The 19,344-nt window shown below is 40.9% G+C and overlaps 1 protein-coding gene across 13 annotated transcripts in view; it reads right to left on the reverse strand.

Moving 5' to 3' along the window:
- PATJ (PATJ crumbs cell polarity complex component) overlaps positions 1 to 19,344 on the reverse strand; it is a 421,434-nt gene that overhangs the window by 35,409 nt on the left and 366,681 nt on the right. For 11 of the 13 annotated variants that reach the window (XM_063817330.1, XM_016919657.4, XM_016919650.4 and 8 more), the window contains 6 exons: positions 17,804 to 17,887; positions 12,070 to 12,263; positions 9,642 to 9,789; positions 9,110 to 9,196; positions 5,015 to 5,129; positions 3,273 to 3,310 (listed from right to left, as the gene is read on the reverse strand). In XM_063817330.1, the coding sequence (XP_063673400.1) occupies positions 3,273 to 3,310; positions 5,015 to 5,129; positions 9,110 to 9,196; positions 9,642 to 9,789; positions 12,070 to 12,263; positions 17,804 to 17,887 (666 nt within the window). Of the gene's footprint in view, positions 1 to 3,272; positions 3,311 to 5,014; positions 5,130 to 9,109; positions 9,197 to 9,641; positions 9,790 to 12,069; positions 12,264 to 15,448; positions 15,695 to 17,803; positions 17,888 to 19,344 lie in introns of those variants that run through there. The other 2 variants (XM_016919672.4, XM_054683679.2) reach the window with 2 other exon arrangements.

Consider the following 19,344-nt stretch of genomic DNA (forward strand, 5'->3'; position numbering starts at 1 on the left):
AGTCAAAACTTGGAGAAATGGCAGCAGCGGGGGAAGTTCCCAGTTTTATTTTTTTTCCTGGCAGCTGTACCCTGAAGGTGATTCCCAGTCAAGGAGCTGGAAAGGTACGGTGAATGCTAACATTCAGATAGAAATTCCATCCTTCTGGGCAGAAGAATCAAGAAAGAGGGAAAGAGAAGAAAAGCAGAGAAGAGGAAGCTGAAGAAAACGAATCCTCAATTCTGTTTGTGAACCCACAGAACTCTCAGGCTGCTTATGTGTGGGACAGACCCAAACCAGCATAGCAGAAGTTTAGAGGGTGGGTGTGGTGGCTCACTCCTGTAATCCTAGCACTTTGGGAGGATGAGGTGGGTGGAACACTCGAGGTCAGGAGTTTGAGACCAGCCAGGTCAGCATGGCGAAACCCTGTCTCTACTGAAAATACAGAAAATTAGCTGGATGTGGTGGCACGCACCTGTAATCCCAATTACCTGGGAGGCTGAGGGAGGAGAATGACTTGAACCTGGGAGGTGGAGGTTTCAGTGAGCCGAGATTGCACCACTGCACTCCAGCCTGGGTAACAGAGTGAGACTCTGTCTCAGGAAAAAAAAAGAAAGAAATTTCTGCTTGGATCACGTGTGGTAGAATAGGGTAGGTAGGAGCAGGCTTTATTACAAAAGCCTGTAAAAACAAGTGGCTGAAATGACTAAGGAAATATAAAAGAATATTATTTTTGAAATCTTAGAGGAGAAATTTATGCAATAATGTTTTGGCTTTGTTTAAATCCATCATGATGTTTCCTTAATTTATCTATAATTATGTATACTGTTGGTACATTTCACTTCCCCATCATAGGAACATTTGAGTTGCTACTCTGGTGGAAAAATACCGGGAACAAATAAGGCAGATTTAGTCAAAGCTGTAGCTAATAACAACAGAAGCCACTTCCTGGGCATTCCTGACGCACTAGGTGCTATGCTAAAGACATTACATTCATGACCTCATGTAATAATCCACACAATAATATTTACCTTTGAGGTAAGTTAGTGTTATCACCCCCATTCTACAGATGAGAAAATTGAGGTTGACTTGCTAACTATTACAGAGCTAATGGCGTTTTTTTTTTTTTTTTTTTTTGAGACAGGGTTTTACTCTGTCACCCAGGCTGGAGTGCAGTGGCATGATCACGGCTCACTGCAGCCTCAACCTCCTGAGCTCAGGCGATCCTCCCACTTCAGCCTCCCAAATAGCTGGGAGCTGGAACCACAGGCATGCACCACCACGCCTGTCTAATTTTAAAAGAAATTATTTGTAGAGACGGAGTTTCCCCATGTTGCCCAGGCTGGTCTCAAACTCCTGGGCTCAGTGATCCTCCCACCTCGGCCTCCCACAATGCTGGGATTACAGGTATGAGCCACCGCACCCAGCTGTACAGCTAATGTACAGGCTGAATTGGGTCCCCCTAAGATTCACATGTTGAAGCCCCAAGTACCAGGGCCTCGGAATGTGACTGTATTTGGAGATAGGGCCTTTAAAATGAGGCCAGGGTGTGCCCTAGTCCAATGTGACTGGTGTCCTAATAAGAAAAGATTAGGACATAGGAGAGACACCAGGGATGATGAGTGACACACAAAAAAGGCCACGTGTGGCTACAGCAAGAAAGCGGACATCTGCAAGCCAAGGAGGGGGAGCTCAGGAAAAGCCAAACCTGCAGACACCTTCATCTTGGATCTAGCCTTCAGAACTGTGAGAAAATAAATTCCCACTGTTTAAGCCACCCAGTCTGTGGTGTTTTATAACTGCAGATCTAGCAAACTAATGCAGCTAATAAATGGTAGAATGCCTTCAAACAGAGGTATCATTAAATCTAGAGAAGTAAGTTATGCTGGATATCACTTTACTGCAGTGGATTACCATAATTACAACAGGGTCATTATTTCTTCTTGAACCCCTCATTTAGGTCAAAGTGAGCAAAATAAAAGTCTACTTTTGGCCGGGCCTGGTGGCTCATGCCTGAAATCCTAGCACTTCAGAAGGCTGAGGTGGTCGGATCGATTGAGGGCAGGAGTTCGAGACCAGCCAGGCCAACATGGAGAAACTGTGTCTCTACAAAAAATACAAAAATTAGCCGGGCGTGGTGGTGCGTGCCTGTAGTCTCAGCTACTTGGGAGGCTGAGGCACGAGAATTGCTTGAACCCGGGAGGTGGAGGTTGCACCACTGCACTCCAGCCTGGGCGACACAGTGACTCCATCTCAAAAAGAAAAAGAAAAAGAAAAAAAGAGTCTACTTTCATTAGATATCATCACACAGGAGTCTGAAAATCAGGGTTTGACAAATTTATGAATGAAATACATCTTATATAATCTTCTCAAAAGGGGAATTTAGCAACATGTATAAAAGCCTCTAATAACAAGCTTGGCTTTTGACCCCCAAATTTCATTTCTAGGAATTAATCCTGAGGAAGTTACTCATGATTTGGGCAAAAATATAAAGATGTTTTACTATAAAAGATAGCAAAAATTGAGAAATATGCTAATTGTTCAATAATAGGAAACTGGTTAAGAAACTTATAGCACATTTGGCCGGGCACGGTGCCTCACGCCTGTAATCCCAGCACTTTGGGAGGCCAAGGCAGGTGGATCACAAGGTCAGGAGATCGAGACCATCCTGGCTAACACGGTGAAACCCCGTCTCTACTAAAAATACAAAAAATTAGCTGGGCGTGGTGGCAGGCGCCTGTAGTCCCAGGTATTCGGGAGGCTGAGGCAGGAGAATGGCATGAACCCAGGAGGTGGAGCTTGCAGTGAGCCGAGATCGCGCCACTGCACTCCAGCCTGGGTGACAGAGCGAGACTCTGTCTCCAAAAAAAAAAAAAAAAAAAGAAACTTATAGCACATTCATAAGATGGAGTACTATGAAATCGATAAAAATCATACTATATGCTCTCAAAAAATACTTATTTAGTATGTGCCACATGATACCATTTTTGTTTTATAAAACTTTACATGTACAGGTTAAAAGACTAAGATTGAAAAAATAAATAAATAAAAATAAAACTTACACATAACACAGAATATAGTGGATGAGATTTGCCAAAAAATTTATAGAGGTCATCTCTGTGCTCTACTGTACTTTTCTAAGTCTATTTATTGATGTTATTTAGACCATATTTTTATCTCAGTAACTTGAAAGAGCACACTCACAATCCAATAAACTGTATTGGGGAAAACGTACATTTAGTGCAAATCCAACACAAACCAGAAAAATACATATAGCAAAATGACTGACTTACCCTGTTTATCTCAACAGTCCTTGGTTCCATATCTGTGCCTATAAATAAGCAACACAATTAACTTTTTAATATTAAAAAATAATATATTTAGGATATAATATTGCCCCATGAAAGATGGTTTCATTTTCTAGGTCTTTCAAGAGAAGACACTAAAGCAAGCAGGTATTGTACCCTTCCTCAGCATCCAAGCTGGTAGCCAAGTCACCAGGGGCCATGTCCTCTTTTTTTTTTTTTTGACACAGAGTCTCGCTTTGTCACCCAGGCTGGAGTGCAGTGGCACCATCTCAGCTCACTGCAACCTCTGCCTCCCAGATTCAAGCAATTCTTCTGCCTCTGCCTCCAAATAGCTGGGATTACAGGCGCCTGCCACCACGCCCGGCTAATTTTTGTATTTTTAGTAGAGATGGGGTTTCACCATGTTGGCCAGGCTGGTCTCAAACTCTCGACCTCAAGTGATCCACCTGCCTCGGCCTCCCAAAGTGTTGGGATTACAGGCGTGAGCCACCGTGCCCGGCCTGCTGTGTCCTCTATTTTAAAGAAGTGCTGTCTGTTTGAGATCAATGTGGCCACAACCATTTGGTCTGACAAAAGTGGATGGGCTATATAGCAGCAGCTGCCTGGAACATGGTGAGTAAATGCTTGGAGGATGACTCATTTTTGTGTGTGTGTGTGTGTTTTTTTTTTTTTTTTTAGATGGAGTCTCACTCTGTCGCCCAGGCTGGAGTGCAGTGGTCCGATCTTAGCTCACTGCCATCTCTGCCTCTTGGGTTCAAGCGATTCTCCTGCCTCAGCCTCCCAAGTAGCTGGGATTATAGGCATGCGCCACCATGCCCGGCTAATTTTTGTATTTTTAGTACAGGCCAGGCTGCTCTCAAACTCCTGACCTCAGGTGATCCGCCTGCCTCGGCCTCCCAAAGTGCTAAGATTACAGGCATGAGCCACCGGGCCCGGCTGAGTCATTTGTGTTTCATTGTACATTTTTTTCTACCTTAATCAAAGATAACCCTCCATTCAACAAAAGACTTAAAAGGACCCCTTGTCCCACCTTGCCCCCAAGGATATACACACTTTTTTTTTTCTTTTAACTGGCCCAATTTTCCCATAGAAGGTATACACACTTCTGACCTTTCTCCAGTGACCTGCAATTTATTAATTTTCTCTTTGTAAATAATTTTATTTTACCATGCACTCCAGCTTTCTGCTTTTCTGTTTTTCAGGTGCTTTGTGTTGTGCCACTGAAGGAATTTCTTTCTTTTTTTTTTTTCTGGAGACGGAGTCTTGCTCTGTCACCCAGGCTGGAGTGCAGTGGCACGATCTCGGCTCACTGCAACCTCCACCACCCCCGCCAGTTTCAAGCAATTCTCCTGCCTCAGCCTCCTGAGTAGCTGGGACTACAGGCGTATGCCACCACGCCCGGCTAATTTTTTTTGTATTTTAGTAGAGACGGGGTTTCACGGGGTTAGCCAGGATGGTCTCGATCTCCTGACCTCAGGTGATCCGCCCACCACAGCCGTCCCAAAGTGCTGGGATTACAGGCGTGAGCCACCATGCCTGGCCACCACTGAAGGAATATCTATGGCTTTCCTACCTTCAGAACATGCCTTTCAGAAAGCTCAGCTTATGCGGCCAAGCTCAAAAAATTAGAAAACATTTATATTAAAGAAGACTGGTTTTTAAAAAACACTTTTTTTTTTTAATTTGGGTAACAGGATAGTTTTGCTCTGGGTGTGTCCGTGTAATACCTGAATTTTTCTGGGAAGGATCTGAAACTCTTTTTGTGCCAACCAGGTTTTGCAGGCCAGTGATGACAGGAGCGAAGGAGGGATGACAGCTGCTGTGTGCACTCTGCTGACTACCCTGAAAGAAAGACCCAGGGGTCACCTGTGTGCAGACACTGACTTGACACCCTAAATGCATACTTATCCATTAGTGTGCCAATTACTGATGTCACCATAACCATCTAACAGAAAATCGTGAGGAGGCCAGGAAAGAAAACAAAAATCACCCACACTATTCTCTTACTACCTCAACCCAATCCCATTTAGACATTTCCTCCATTGCTTTCTCCATTATATGTGCTTTTGTATATGGTTTCAATCACCAAGGTGGAGACCATAGAATCATTTCAGCTGTTCTTGCTCCACATAAAATCAAAACCATTTTCCTAGGTTGCCACATAGTGTTTATGTATATATAGTCAGCTAATGGGCACTATGTTTCATTTGGGGTTACAGTCAACCTTATTACCCAAAATGTATTATGTATTTTGCTAAAACAAGTATAATAAGACCTTGATTAGCAGAAACCTGCCAAAATAGAACCCTCAATTGTGGGGAAAAAAGCACCGAATCTGAAGGGAAAAAGACTTGTTTTAGGGATACATAACATTTTTTTCTCAAAGATTTTCCTAGAATCTGTAATAAGTTAGTCCAATCTGCTAGATCTCCATTACCTGTCCCTTTATTCATTTAAATGAATATGTGAGGTTAATACTGTGTAGTCTTTTAAGGCTAGTGGCTGTTCAACAAAAACTGTATACATAATGAAGGGCCTTTCTTATGTAGACGAAAACATTGCAAATAATGAATATTTTTTTCTACCAAATTATTCCGCATCAAAATTTTAAGCTAAGCCTAAGATCACTGTTATCAGTTCATAAATTATAATTTGGTCCATTTTCTTAACTCTATGATGAAAGTTGTTTAATATTTTAATTCCTAAAATATGAAAACCTTCAAATATATAGAAAAGCTGAAAGAATTATACAATAGACATCCATATAAATAGCACCTAGATTTCACAATGAGTATTTTGCTATATTTCCTTTATCACATAGTCATTCATCACTCATCTTTTTTTAAAAAATTCATTTCAAAGTAAGTTGTAGATCTCAGTATACTTCATAGTGGCTATATACATTTAAAGGAGTGTTTTTATACTTTTCCTTAAAGGATATGATTTAAGTAAATGGTACTATAATAGATAACTAATCAGAACTGAGGAAGTACAGTATATTATAACTTTTGCCTTTAAAAAATTTCAGAAAGATGTGTTTGCCAAGACCTTTATTGCATTGTATTGTAATTTTTGAGGAGTCTCCCTCTGTCGCCCAGGCTGTAGTGCAGTGGTGCAATTTCAGCTCACTGCAACCTCCGCCTCCCAGGTTCAAGTGATTCTGTTGCCTCAGCCTCCTGAGTAGCTGGGGTTACAGGAGCCCACCACCATGCCCGGCTAATTTTTGTATTTTTAGTAGAGACAGGGTTTCACCAGGCTCTTTGGCCAGGCTGGTCTTGAATTCCTGCCCTCACGTGATCTGCCCGCCTCGAACTCCCAGTGCTGGGATTACAGATATGAGCCACCACGCCCGGCCCCAAGACGTTTATAAAAGTACACTTTGCCTGACTGTGTTCCCTTAGTTGGCTGAGGAAAAGATCTCGCAAGTATTTTTTCCTCTGTGGAGTAAGGAAATTTCTTCCTGGTTTGGGGGAAAGTCATTTTAAAAAAAGACACTTGGTGGCCCCAAAGCTAGAAGTTATTTCTCTCTTAATGAACTCACTTTCTATGAATTAAGTCAAGAGCTTATTCTCCTTAGCGCTCAAAAGAAGGCATTGATCTCCCTATTTTGTAACTGCTCAGAAGGAAATCTGTGTTCCTACAAGATCCTGATTTTTTAAATGGGTCTGGATATAAAAATGTTTGGCAATGGAATCTTGTTTTTGCCCACCAGGGTGAGTCTTTAACTCATCATGATGGGAAGACATTTCCTTTTCACAGTCAGCTACCAGCCTTCTTCTAATTAGCCAAATAGGGCAAACTCTTCTATCTCACCCATAATTTTAAGCACAAGGTGATGATAAGATATATTTACTGTTTTTAAAAATTGAATTAAACTCCTACCCTCTGAAATTAAAATTCTGTGTAAGAAGATTAGGGCAAAGTATTTGATACTTTGTCCCAGGTTTCCAAAATATGACAACTCACATTCATATACCAGTAAGTGGAGACGATAGGTTTTTTTTTTTTTTGATATTTAATGATGTAGCTTCTAAATTTGGTAGTTCTGTCTTTAATTTGAGTGCGAACTTAAAAATTATGAAGATGCGGCTGGGCGCGGTGGCTCACACCTGTAATCCAGGCACTTTGGGAGGCCGAGGTGGGTGGATCACCTGAGATCAGGAGTTTGAGACCAGCCTGACCAAGATGTTTTGAAACCCCGTGTCTACTAAAAATACAAAAATTAGCCGGATGCGGTGGCGGGCACCTGTAGTCCCAGCTACTCGAGAGGCTGAGGCAGGAGACTCACTTGAACCCAGGAGGCGAAGATTACAGTGAGCCGAGATCGCGCCATTGCACTCCAACCTGGGCAACAGAGTGAGACTCCGTCTCAAAAATAAATAAATAAATAAATAAATAAATAAATAAATAAGAAGATGCTCACATACATCTCTCAAGAGGGACAGAAATCCAGTTCTATCCACTACCTTACCTATCGATCAGTCCAAACTTTTCTTAAATCACACAAACACCTGTTACCTCTTTGTGCCTTTGTGTATGCTATTTTCCCTGTCTGAGATGCCTTTTCCTTCTTTTCCCCAAACTCCATTTGGAGTGAGATTCAATGGAACCTCCTCTGTGTAGCTTCATTCTAATCTTCTGTATACAATAAGGCTTTAATGAAATCACTCAACAAAGATGAGTCTTCCATTAAGGAAGAAGCCTGGCTAGACAACTGTTTCATTTGTTGATATAAGTCTGGTCAATATCATCACTAACTATTAACTCATGGAATCCTACAGCAGCACCATGTCTTAGATATTTGCTGCCCATTATGTAAGCCAGAAATGAAAAAAAAAAAAAGTGTTTCAAACTTAATATGGTGTTTATTGGGTTTGACTGCTTTGAAGATTCCCTAAGACAAGCCAGCTAGTCTGTAATCCTATCTGAACAATGGTATTTTCCTCACTCATTTTTTAACACCAGTGAGGAACAGGAGGCAGCTAATAGCTTTCCAGAAGTAACTGTGTGCTAACTGTAAGATCAGAGCATCTTCTGAACAAAGGCCTTGGAGAGGTTTCAGAAATAAGGCAACCAGGGAGGGGACCAAAAGTCATGCTTTTAACCTCAAAACTAAGGCGGCCTATCCATAACCCAGAGAGGAGACTTAGGGGTCACATATAAGTTTCTATAGTCTCATTATGTACCACATGGGGCTAACCATACAGTCTACCATCTTGATTTTGTCAGCCATTACAATGAACAAAATATAGTGAAATATACTTTGCTAAAAAAAAATGGCACTTACATCAGCTTTGCAAATAAATATAAGATGTTTGCTAACCCACAAAATATCACCCACTAAGGCCTCCCTCCCACAGGAAAAACCCCCACACTTGGTTCTCCTAGGAATATGCCATTAATTGCCCTCGGCATGTGTGAGTGGCTAGTCACAAGTTAACTTTATAGCAATATTTAATTGAATGAATAGAACAATGTTGTGCTAATGAGGGTCAAATTGCCACCAGATGTTGCCTTTTTTTTTTTTTTAAAATAAACACAGCTGTGTACATGCGTGCATAGGCAATATAGAACTAATAGTGAGAGAGAAAAGTGCTTCCAAGAAAACATTTGTAAGCAATAAAGGAGAGAAAAATCTAGGGATTAATGAATTTCCATCCCACCTTTCATTTTTATTTCAAACACATGAAAGTTCACTAAACTTGGTGCTGTGAATATGCTGTACGTTAGATATTATTTCCAAACAACCATTTATTAAATGGGGAACTTTCTCCCAATGGGGGCAGAAGAGTGAGTCAGTCTGATGAGAAGCCATCGACAACCTGACTGTTCTGTGATGTCGTCCTTGTGGAGGTCCAGGAACCAGCTCGGAGTCTTCCAATCTCTAGCTGCACAAGTCCCTGTGCACACTTGGAAAGGCAAGAAAAGAACAGAAATGAAAAGTAGTAGCATTTATATTCTGAAATATCTTAACAGAGCCTCTCCCTGCAGCCACGAATTATAAAAGGGTAATGAAAGCAATAGGCATAGCCCTAGAGAGAGGAGGATGTGGCTCCTGGAGGGCCCATCTCATCAAACGCATTTAGAGAACAGTGATGGATACTTAGAATTTTCACAAGTATGAAAAACTTGCTTGTGAAATCCCAAAGCAGGTTCCCTTTCATTCTGTTAGTCAATATAACAGAACTTTCTTTTAAAGCTATTCTGGCTCATTTAAAATAATCAGAGATTAAATTTCTAGTAAAAACTAGAGTTAGTATAAAATCCAACCCATTTTATAATCAAGCTAGACTGGAACAGTTCCCACTGGACTTCAGTTGTGCCAGCTGGGTAAAAAGCAGCCTAGCAACTCACCTTGAGGATGGTGGCCACTGTCTCCTGTGAGGCATTTCTCATGTCCTCCCCATTCACAGATAAGATCTGATCTCCCTGAATCAATCTCCCATCCAGGTCTGCGGCTCCGCCTTTCACGATGTCAGAAATAAACACTCCGCTTCCATTTCTGTTAATACCATACAGCAGTGCAGTATTGGCACAACCTAATATTTCCATGCATAATACGTGTGTGTGTGACAGGATGCACACACATATGCTCCTTTCTTCTTCCAGTTTTGTTTTCTTTTTGTTTCTTTCATACCTTGGTAATTTGCCTTCATCAGCACTTGGAGCTTCCTCATTTTTTAAATAGCTACATACTATTCTATGATGTTTCATAATTTCACTTACCAGTAGCTTACTGATGGACATACAGGTTATTTCCATTCTTTAACTATTGCAATGAGCAATGAATACTTGTAAGTATATCTTTAAGATAAAGTCCTGGTGATGGAATTGTTAGTCAAAGAAAATAGTGACTTTTGAGAACTATACATCTCATCCTTTACAATGCAAGTTTTTGTGCTAAGGAATGTAAATGTTCCTTACAAACTCAACCTGAAATACTGACATTCACTAAAAGCAAAAAACATTGCTGTAAATAAAACCGCACCAGGTATACGCATGTGTCAAAACAAGAAAGCAAACTTCAACACTGGCTCTGTCAGTTGCTCTGTACCCAGATGTGCACAGATTTTTGTTTAGAAATGTAAGAGACTCAGCTTTTTTTGTTTGGTAATGCATTTTCAGAGTGATGGTTCTATGGTGCTGAAGTAAAAAAAAAAATGAGATTATGACAGCACAATACTTGGCCCAAAATCAGTACTCAAAAATTGTAGCTAATATTTTTATTTTAATAACAGCTTGGCTTGCTGGACAGACACTAGGCTAGTCACCAGAGGTCTGTGAGGGCATATAACATGCATAAAAGCAACTTGATTTCTTCCTTAACAAGATGGTTGATACACTTTAAGGCCATATTAGGATATTACCTGGAAATCCTATAGCCCTGTTGGGATAAATTCATACTAGATACCTAAAAGCCAGTAAACCATGGAAGCTAGGCTTTGTTTCAAGCTATTACTTACCTTTCCAATTCACTGCAAGAGAAACTTAGTAATATTATCCTGGAACAAATGACTGTTAAGCAGTATAGACTTCATTTATCTTTATTTAAAAAATTTTTTTAGAGACAAGTCTTGCTATGTTGCCAGACTGATCTTGAACTCCTCACCTCAAGCGATCCTCCCACCTCAGCTTCCCAAAGTGTTGGGATTATAGACGTGAGCCACTATGCCTGGCCTAGGCAACATATATTTCTTTTTATTTATTTATTTATTTTTGAGATGGAGTTTCGCTCTTGTTGCCCAGGCTGGAATGCAATGGCGTGATCTCGGCTCACTGCAACCTCCACCTCCCAAGTTCAAGCAATTCTCCTGCCTCAGCCTCCCAAGTAGCTGGGATTACAGGCGCCTGCCACTATGCCTGGCTAATTTTTTGTATTTTTTAGTAGAGATGGGGTTTCACCATATTGGTCAGGCTGGTCTTGAACTCCTGACCTCTGGTGATCCACCCACCTCGGCCTCCCAAAGTGCTGGGACTACAGGCATGAGCCACTGCATCTGGCAGCAACATATATTTCAAAAGAGTAGCCTGGCCACTAGGATCTACCTACCTACATTTTTGGTGCAAACTATTACTTTGGGGACATCTTTCTTTTTTCCTTTTCTTTTTTTTTTTTTTAATTTACAGATGGGGTCTTGTTATGTTTCCCAAGAGGCTCAAGTGCAGTGGCTATTCACAGGCATGATCATAGCACACTATAGCCTTGAACTCCTGGCCTCAAGTGATCTTCCCACATAGCTGAGACAACAGGTACATGCCACTGTGCCCAGCAGGACATTTTTCTTAATAGAAAACTACTATCATGAAGAATTATGTTTATCTCTTAACTATGTCTACTCAACTAGTTTCAACATAGTATGAAATTAACAGTATGACGAAAAGCAATGTTCCATGTTAATTTCCATGTTGAAGCAATGTTCTTGACCCAACATTGGATAAATCTCATTCTTGATGCTAGCTATTTCTTGGGTATGGTTGCTTTAATCAACCTCTGCAAAACTCCAATCTTAGTAATTGCAAGTGAAAGAACCTTGCTAGTTGTTCTTACTCTGTACAGAAATATATCAGTCTGGATTGATTGGACTTGGAGTTCTATCTTGATATGACAATTTTTTTGGTAAGACCTTGCTCAGAAATACGACCCATGTTGTCAAATTTTCATAAATATCTTATTTTTAGAAATCCCATCACTACTTTACATTAGGCTTTCTCTTTCAGTGTTCACAGGCTTCAGAGCTCTGGATGAAAAAGGCAGATCCCAACTCCCAAAGCATGTCTTTACCGTTTCCCAACGATGCTCAGGCCCAGGCCCCGGCCAGCTTTCTTCTGCAGATCCACAGGGAAAATCTCCAAGTTCTCCTCATCCCGGTAGTGTGCCTCATCTCTATACACCACCAGCCGCACCTTCTGGGGGGTCTGCCTCAGGGCTGCGATGGCTTCTTCGTGGCTGGAGTTCCTCAGGTCAACCCCATTAACCTGGAACAATAGGCATCCTGAGCTGGGCTGCTGATGGCAGAGGCCTCTGCCTGCTCTGTCTGCTGAATCTCCTTGATCTAACCAGTAAAGAATCTCTAGAAATTTCCAGCCAATCTCAAGGCAAACAGGTAGTGACCACGAGCAGTATGAGCTGCTTTGAATATAAAGGAGATGGCCCTTAAAATATCCTACCCAACATGTGCACAAAGGGTGGATACATGATAATGCAATTTTACATAGCCATAAACTTTACTGTGAAATCAATGAAAGAGACAGGAGAGTGTGCACGCAGGGACTTAACTAGCTCATTTAATTGAGATAAAAGGGGAATAACTATTAATGTTTAGTCAGCATTTTTAGATTCAGTTTGCTTATTGGATTTGACATCTTCACTCTCATTTATTTGTTTATTTTTTTAGATAGGGTCTCGCTCTGTTGCCCAGGTTGGAGTGCAGTGGCATGAATGCTGGCTTACTGCAGCCTTGACTTCCCAGACTCAAGTGATCCTTCAACCTCAGCCTCCTGAGTATCTGGGACTGCATGTGTGTGCCACCATGTCTAGCTAATTTTTTAAATTCTGGAGAGATGAGGTCTTGCCATATTGCCCAGGCTGGCCTCGAACTCCTGGGCTCAGGTGATCCTCCTGCCTCGGACTTTCAAAGTGCTGGGATTACAGGCATGAGGCACCATGCCTGGCTGACATCTTCACTCTTATTTGCTCACATCACAACGACTTCATAACAGGCCCAGAAGGAGATGAGGGAACAGTATTTCCAACAGCATCCAAGACCCCTTGAAGTCTTCTCATTGGAATCTGGTTCTCAGTGAGCACAGACAGAACCATGCATTAGAAAGCAGTGTACCGAAAAGAGCACTGAGTAAAGCCAAGTCATGTAATCTCTGAGCCTCTGTTTCCTTTTCTGTTAAATAGACATTATAGCCAAATTATTTATTCTTTAACTTAAATACTTCTGCAGTGCTTGTGTGCTAGTCCTTAATGAATATTTACTCATTTAATCCTTATACTAACTCTCTGAAATAGATATTGTTATTATCACCATTCATAGAGGAGGAAACTGAGGCACACAGAGGTTTAGGGACTTGACCCAGGTTACACAGCTAGCAGGTGGAGGAACCAAGATTTAAACCCTTCCACCCTCAGTTCCTATTCCATGCTGCCTCATCATTAACTCTTAGAATGGGTTACTGGAGATCCCCTGTCACAAAGAAAGTCAAATACTGACATTGGTTAGTAAATTTGATATGAGGGAGAAATCGAGGAGCAGAGTAACCTTGGATTCAAAGGAAAGAAGTCAGAGGTGGTGATTCCCTCAAGGTTGCAGCTAGGAAAAGAGTCAAATGAGGGGAAGGATAAGTCCAGCCCACCAGGCAGATGGTAGAGTGCTTGAGCTCCCCCAAGATGTCAGTTCCATTCCTTATTCTGGTCCAGCCCTGTGTGCTACTGGAAGGTCAAGCCAGCCTCTGAACCTTTGTTCCTTTATCTGTACAATGAAGCAATGGTCTAAGGCTTTTTCTTTTTTTCTTTTGAGATGGAGTGTCACTCTGTCACCCAGGCTGGAGTATAGTGGTGTGATCCCGGCTCATTGCAGCCTCCGCTTTCCGGTTTCAAGCAATTCTCCAGACTCGGCCTCCCGAGTAGCTGGGATTACAGGGATCAGCCACCAGGCCTGGCTAATTTTTGTATTTTTAGTAGAGACAGGGTTTCACCATGTTGGCCAGGCTGGTCTTGAACTCTTGACCTCAGGTGATCCACCAGCCTTGGCCTCCCAAAGTGCTGGGATTACAGGCGTGAGCCACCACACCCGGCCCCTAAGGCTTTTTTAATTCTAACATTCTAAACACTAAGGACCAGTGGCATAAAGAATGGTTACGGGAAAGGAGAAAGGAAGAATGAACCCTTCTTGGAGAAGGTGACTTTTGAACTGTCATTTAAAGCTGATTCTGTGAGCCAACAAAATGTTTAAAAGCCTAATTTCCAAGCTGCTGTTTATTTTCTGGTATATCTTGGTGGCTTGTGTGTTCACTTAGATGAGCTACATCCAGAATAACAGTGGTAAAGAACATGGGTTTTGGGCTGGGCACGGTGGCTCATGCCTGTAATCCCAGCACTTTGGGAGGCCGAGGCAGGCAGATCACGAGGTCAGGAGTTCAAGACCAGCCTGGCCAACACAGTGAAACCCCGTCTCTACTAAAAATACAAAAAATTAGCCAAGCCTGGTGGCAGGCGCCCATAATCCCAGCTACTTGGGAGGCAGAGGCAGGAGAATTGCTTGAACCTGGGAGGCGGAGGTTGCAGTGAGCAGAGATTGTGCTGTTACACTCCAGCCTGGGCAACAGTGTGAGACTCTGTCTCAAAAAAAAAAAAAAAAGAACATGGGTTTTGGATATGGATGCACTTCAGTTTGAGTGCTGATTCCAACTTCCTGGCTATATGAAACCCTGTGTAAATTACTTAAGCCAAACTTTTGCCATGTCATCTATGAATTGGAGGTAATAATATTTACTTAGTGTTGTGAAGGTTAAATGAAATAAACCCTGTAAATCATTTGGCACAGGGCTTGGCACACAGTTATATCCAATGTAAGTTAGAAGTTGGTATTTTACAAGGAATTGAAGTAACTTCAGTGAAGGCTGTTTTTCCTCTCAGCATGATCACTCACTGCTACTTTAGGCCAATGAATACATTTTCATTGTCTGTGAATGAAACACAAAGAGGAAAAGTGTATTTCCAGGAAATGTGGTCTGAGTTGATTATTTTCCTGTATTCCAACAGATGGCACACAAGACCACTTCTGTCACTCAATAAAAAAAACCCAGTTACCTCTATGGGTTGAAGGTGAACTTTCTAAGCCTCTAAATGCTGTTTGAAAGGCCCTAACAAATATACTTTTAATTAAAAGCATTGTCATTAAGCTCTAATATTACAAAGCAATTTCTATTAAATTCCAGCATGACAGTATCTGCTCGGATGGAAGTGATCTAAGTTCATGGTTTCCATTTGCTCCTCTGAGAATCAGGAGATACCACTAAATGTGCCGATAATCATGAGAGAAATATCATGGCGTGGCTAGAACATTGTGGGGAGATGTATTATGTAAGTGCCTTACAGAAGCACAGTATGCATTATTTAGAACATTGGCTGTAGCGGAAGAGGGGTGGAAATAGCAGGGCTTCCTATTTGAGAAGAAAGGCTCCAGGAAGACCCAGTAGTCAAAGGGAGACTACCATATCCCTTGGGTGGAAGGGCCATGTGGGGAAGTGGGTGAACACAGTTCTTGAGAAGGAAAGAATAACAAAGCTAGTGCAGCAGTTCCTCCACATTTTATTGCATAGGGAAAATCAGACGTTAACTCTCTACTCTCTTCTGCTCCCACTTGCAGACAGCGGGGAGGGTATGAGAAGGAACTGGCCTAAAAGGAGAATCAGAAAGGAGACACAGCTGACGTTCATCATATTAATAGAATCATAAATCTTTCCATGCCAAAACATTATTCGACCCTATCTTTGGAAGCAAAATCTGGCATGTTCTAACCTTAACATGAGGATAGTATTAAAACCATGAAAGGCCAATTTGCGGAATGCGGAGGACTCTCACGAGTGGAAAGGGCATTGTTTGGAAAAGTGCTGATGTAGTGTCACGCTGTTTCATGGTCTCAAAATATCCCACGAAAACAGGCCTGTCTTCTCAAGGCCTCCTGTGGGTCACAGGCTGCCGATGCCTCATCACGCATTTGTACTCATCAGCCACAGCCAGAACCAGTCCAGTGTGAATTAGAAAGCTGTTTAGAAAGGAAACATGTTCCCTGACCAAATTGAGAGCTGTATTTCTTAGCTAAACAAGTGTTAGACTCTCATGAACTAGACCTTGTCTGAGGTAAGAGAGGAGCCTGTACTGGCCATCTTTAATGAGACGTATAGGCCATCCATTCAGAATAGATAATATAATGCTGCCAGTTGCCAGGAAACTGTTAACTTGATTTTTGAAAAATTCTCCTCTCACTTAAAATAAATTTGCTTTATTCAGGTTAACCTTTACTGGGTGTTTGCTTGTACTTGAATATACTTTATAGAAGAGAGCAGCTACAGAGGGTCTACCTAATACAAACAGAAATAGTTTAAAAAAATCCTTATTGAGGTATAATTGATATAAAATAAACTGCACAAACTTAAAGTGTACAATTTGATAGGTTTTGCCAGATGGGTACTTACACCTGTGAAGCCATCACCACATTCAAGATAATGAACATGTTAGATTTAGTTTCAAGTGACCATTATAACTTGTGGACTTAGAAATCATATAAGTATCAAGGCATATGTGCCATTTTAAATATTTAATCTATTCATCTTAAAAAGCCAATTATGATAACACCAATTGATTTGAAAATCTAGGGAGGGAAAAACAAAGAAACCCCAAACTCCTGACTGCTAAAAAACCATGTTGTATGCTAAGGCAGTCAAGCCAGCTCCCAGAGAGGTCTTGCTTATTTTTCTAACCTCATACACTTGTACCTTAATGAATGTACTGGGAATATGTCTTAATCCAATGATGAAACACAGTAAAGGCCTGCAGAGAAATCCTGTAACTTGGGCTGAATTTAATTTGCAATCAGCCTGGCCTCTCCTTTAACCCCTTCTCGCCTATGTTTCCTGCCCTTAATTATATCTCCAGTTTCATCTTGGGAGGCAGAAATGAACCACCAAAGGGAAAAATAAAATTCTATGATGTCATTTGTAATGTGCTATATTAAAGTTGCAAAGCAAAAATGCACATGCTCACCATAAAATGCCAACTATTCAATTAAGTTCATTCAATGAAAAAAAAAAAAAAACGTGGCCTAAAGGTTTCACACCATCAAGAAAGCTCTTTAGTTCCACCTACCAGAACGCCTGGCATCGCCTTCTCCTTCAGCCATTCCATAGTGCAGACATTGCCTGCTTTGGTACTTTTTAAAAGGCTTTAACAACTTTGCTAAATGAGAGTCAATTTGAAAAAGTTAAGCATTTCAATTTTTAGTAAGCATCATAGGGGGAAGATTTTACATTTTCATCAACTTGAAAACATTGGTGGCAAGGCATGAACTTCCATTTGGCATAAAGATTTATTAAGATTAAGAAAATATGATTTAAGCTGCCATAAAATCTTTAAAATATCAGGTATATATGTGTATGTGTATGCATCTATATGTATGTGTTTTTAGGAGGAATTTAGTAGGGTATAATGGAGAGGCAAAAAATTTGCAATATTATATAGTCTCATTTGATATTAAAATAATAGACCCATAAGTTCTATTTTTCCTTTTAGTTAAAAAAAGTTTTCATAGACAAATGTAGATTGATAACCTGTCATGATTCTAAACCACTGTATAATGTACACTGAAGAAAAAAAGAATATGATAAGTATTTTGTTAAATGGGAGAGGAATCAGTGAAAATACAGTTGAGTAGAAAGACAACTTTATGGATCGAGACCAGCAAAGGAACCACATTTACTGATATAAAATAAAATTCAAAACCATATACCTCTAATATCTGGTCACCAGCCCAAAGTCTTCCATCTCTGGCTGCTGCCCCTTCTTCATAGACTTCATGGATAACTATAGCATTCTATAAAAAAATAAAATCTTACTCATTTTCAACAACCACAAATGCTTCCTTAAGCAAACAACCAATAGGCAGCAACCCATAATTTTCTATTTGTTAATAATGTTATATTTTATCTGACATAAAGATAAACAATATACACAGTTATGATATATTCAGAGGTATAATTAAATTTTCCTAAGATTATTATTTCATTCCTTTAAAACTGGCTCTGCCTAATACTTCATGTTAAACTTCTTCCATGTGTTTTACTGTTAACCCTGTACATTGCTGCTGTGTATGAACTTGAGGTGAACTATGTGTCATTCTTATTTACATTTTATAGTGTATTTTGAAACACGGTTTCAGGTATTTATTGGTATTCTAGGATTTGGCATAGATGTGTGGCCTGATGAAGGAGGTTGTGCCAGGCCTTATTACTTGGGCAATGAAAGAAAAGAACTTAGTGGAATGAATGGGTCCTGGAGGAGAAGAAAACAGGAGTAGGGGAAACAGCATTCATGGACTTAAGTGTAAAACAGCCATGGGTTCAAATCCTGACTCTGCCTTCTTGTAATCTTGGGCAATTAATTCCTCTGAACTCAGCAATCTGAGCCATAAAATTAGGACCACAATATCTACTGTAGGTAAGCTTTGGTTGGGAAAAGTGTTTCATAGTTAATGAATTAAAAAATAATTTGTATCTCTTCAGATTCATAACCTTAAAAATTATTTATCATCATAAAAATGACATGTACCCACGTATAGGATTCAAGTAATACTACTACAGGTTGTTGCAAAGCACAAAAATAGACTGCTTCCCACCCAGACTCAATCCCATCAATCACCACTCATAGTTTCCAAGGATCTCTCCAGACAATTCACATTTATGCACCCAAATATTTATATATTTTGATGAGAGACTATTCTAAAAATATTAAATTGAGCTTGCCCACCCTCATCCCCCTCCTGTTGAGCAAGAAGTCAAGCTTTGAAATTCTTCGCTTTGGGGATTTTTGTGGAGCTGAAAACTGAAGTAACCAGAAGTCATTGGCTCTTTCTGTTTTTAATAGAACCGAAGAGTGCTGAATGGATTATGATAGGTGTCTTAGAGGGCTGCTGAGAGAGGGACACAGCTTTTTCTTTTTTTTTTGAGATGGACTCTCACTCTGTCGCCCAGGCTGGAGTGCAGTGGTGCCATCTTGGCTCACTGCAAGCTCCGCCTCCCGGGTTCACGCCATTCTCCTGCCTCAGCCTCTTGAGTAGCTGGGACTACAGGTGCCCGCCACCATGTCCAGCTAATTTTTTGTATTTTTAGTAGAGATGGGGTTTCACCGTGTTAGCCAGGATGGTCTCAATCTCCTGACCTTGTGATCCGCCCGCCTCACCTCCCAGAGTGCTGGGATTACAGGTGTGAGCCACTGCGCCCAGCCGAGAGGGACACAGATTTTGAGTGGAGATTAGAAACAGAGGTCTATGGG

Source organism: Pan troglodytes, chromosome 1 (genome assembly GCF_028858775.2).
Source record: "Pan troglodytes isolate AG18354 chromosome 1, NHGRI_mPanTro3-v2.0_pri, whole genome shotgun sequence".
NCBI lineage: Eukaryota > Metazoa > Chordata > Mammalia > Primates > Hominidae > Pan > Pan troglodytes.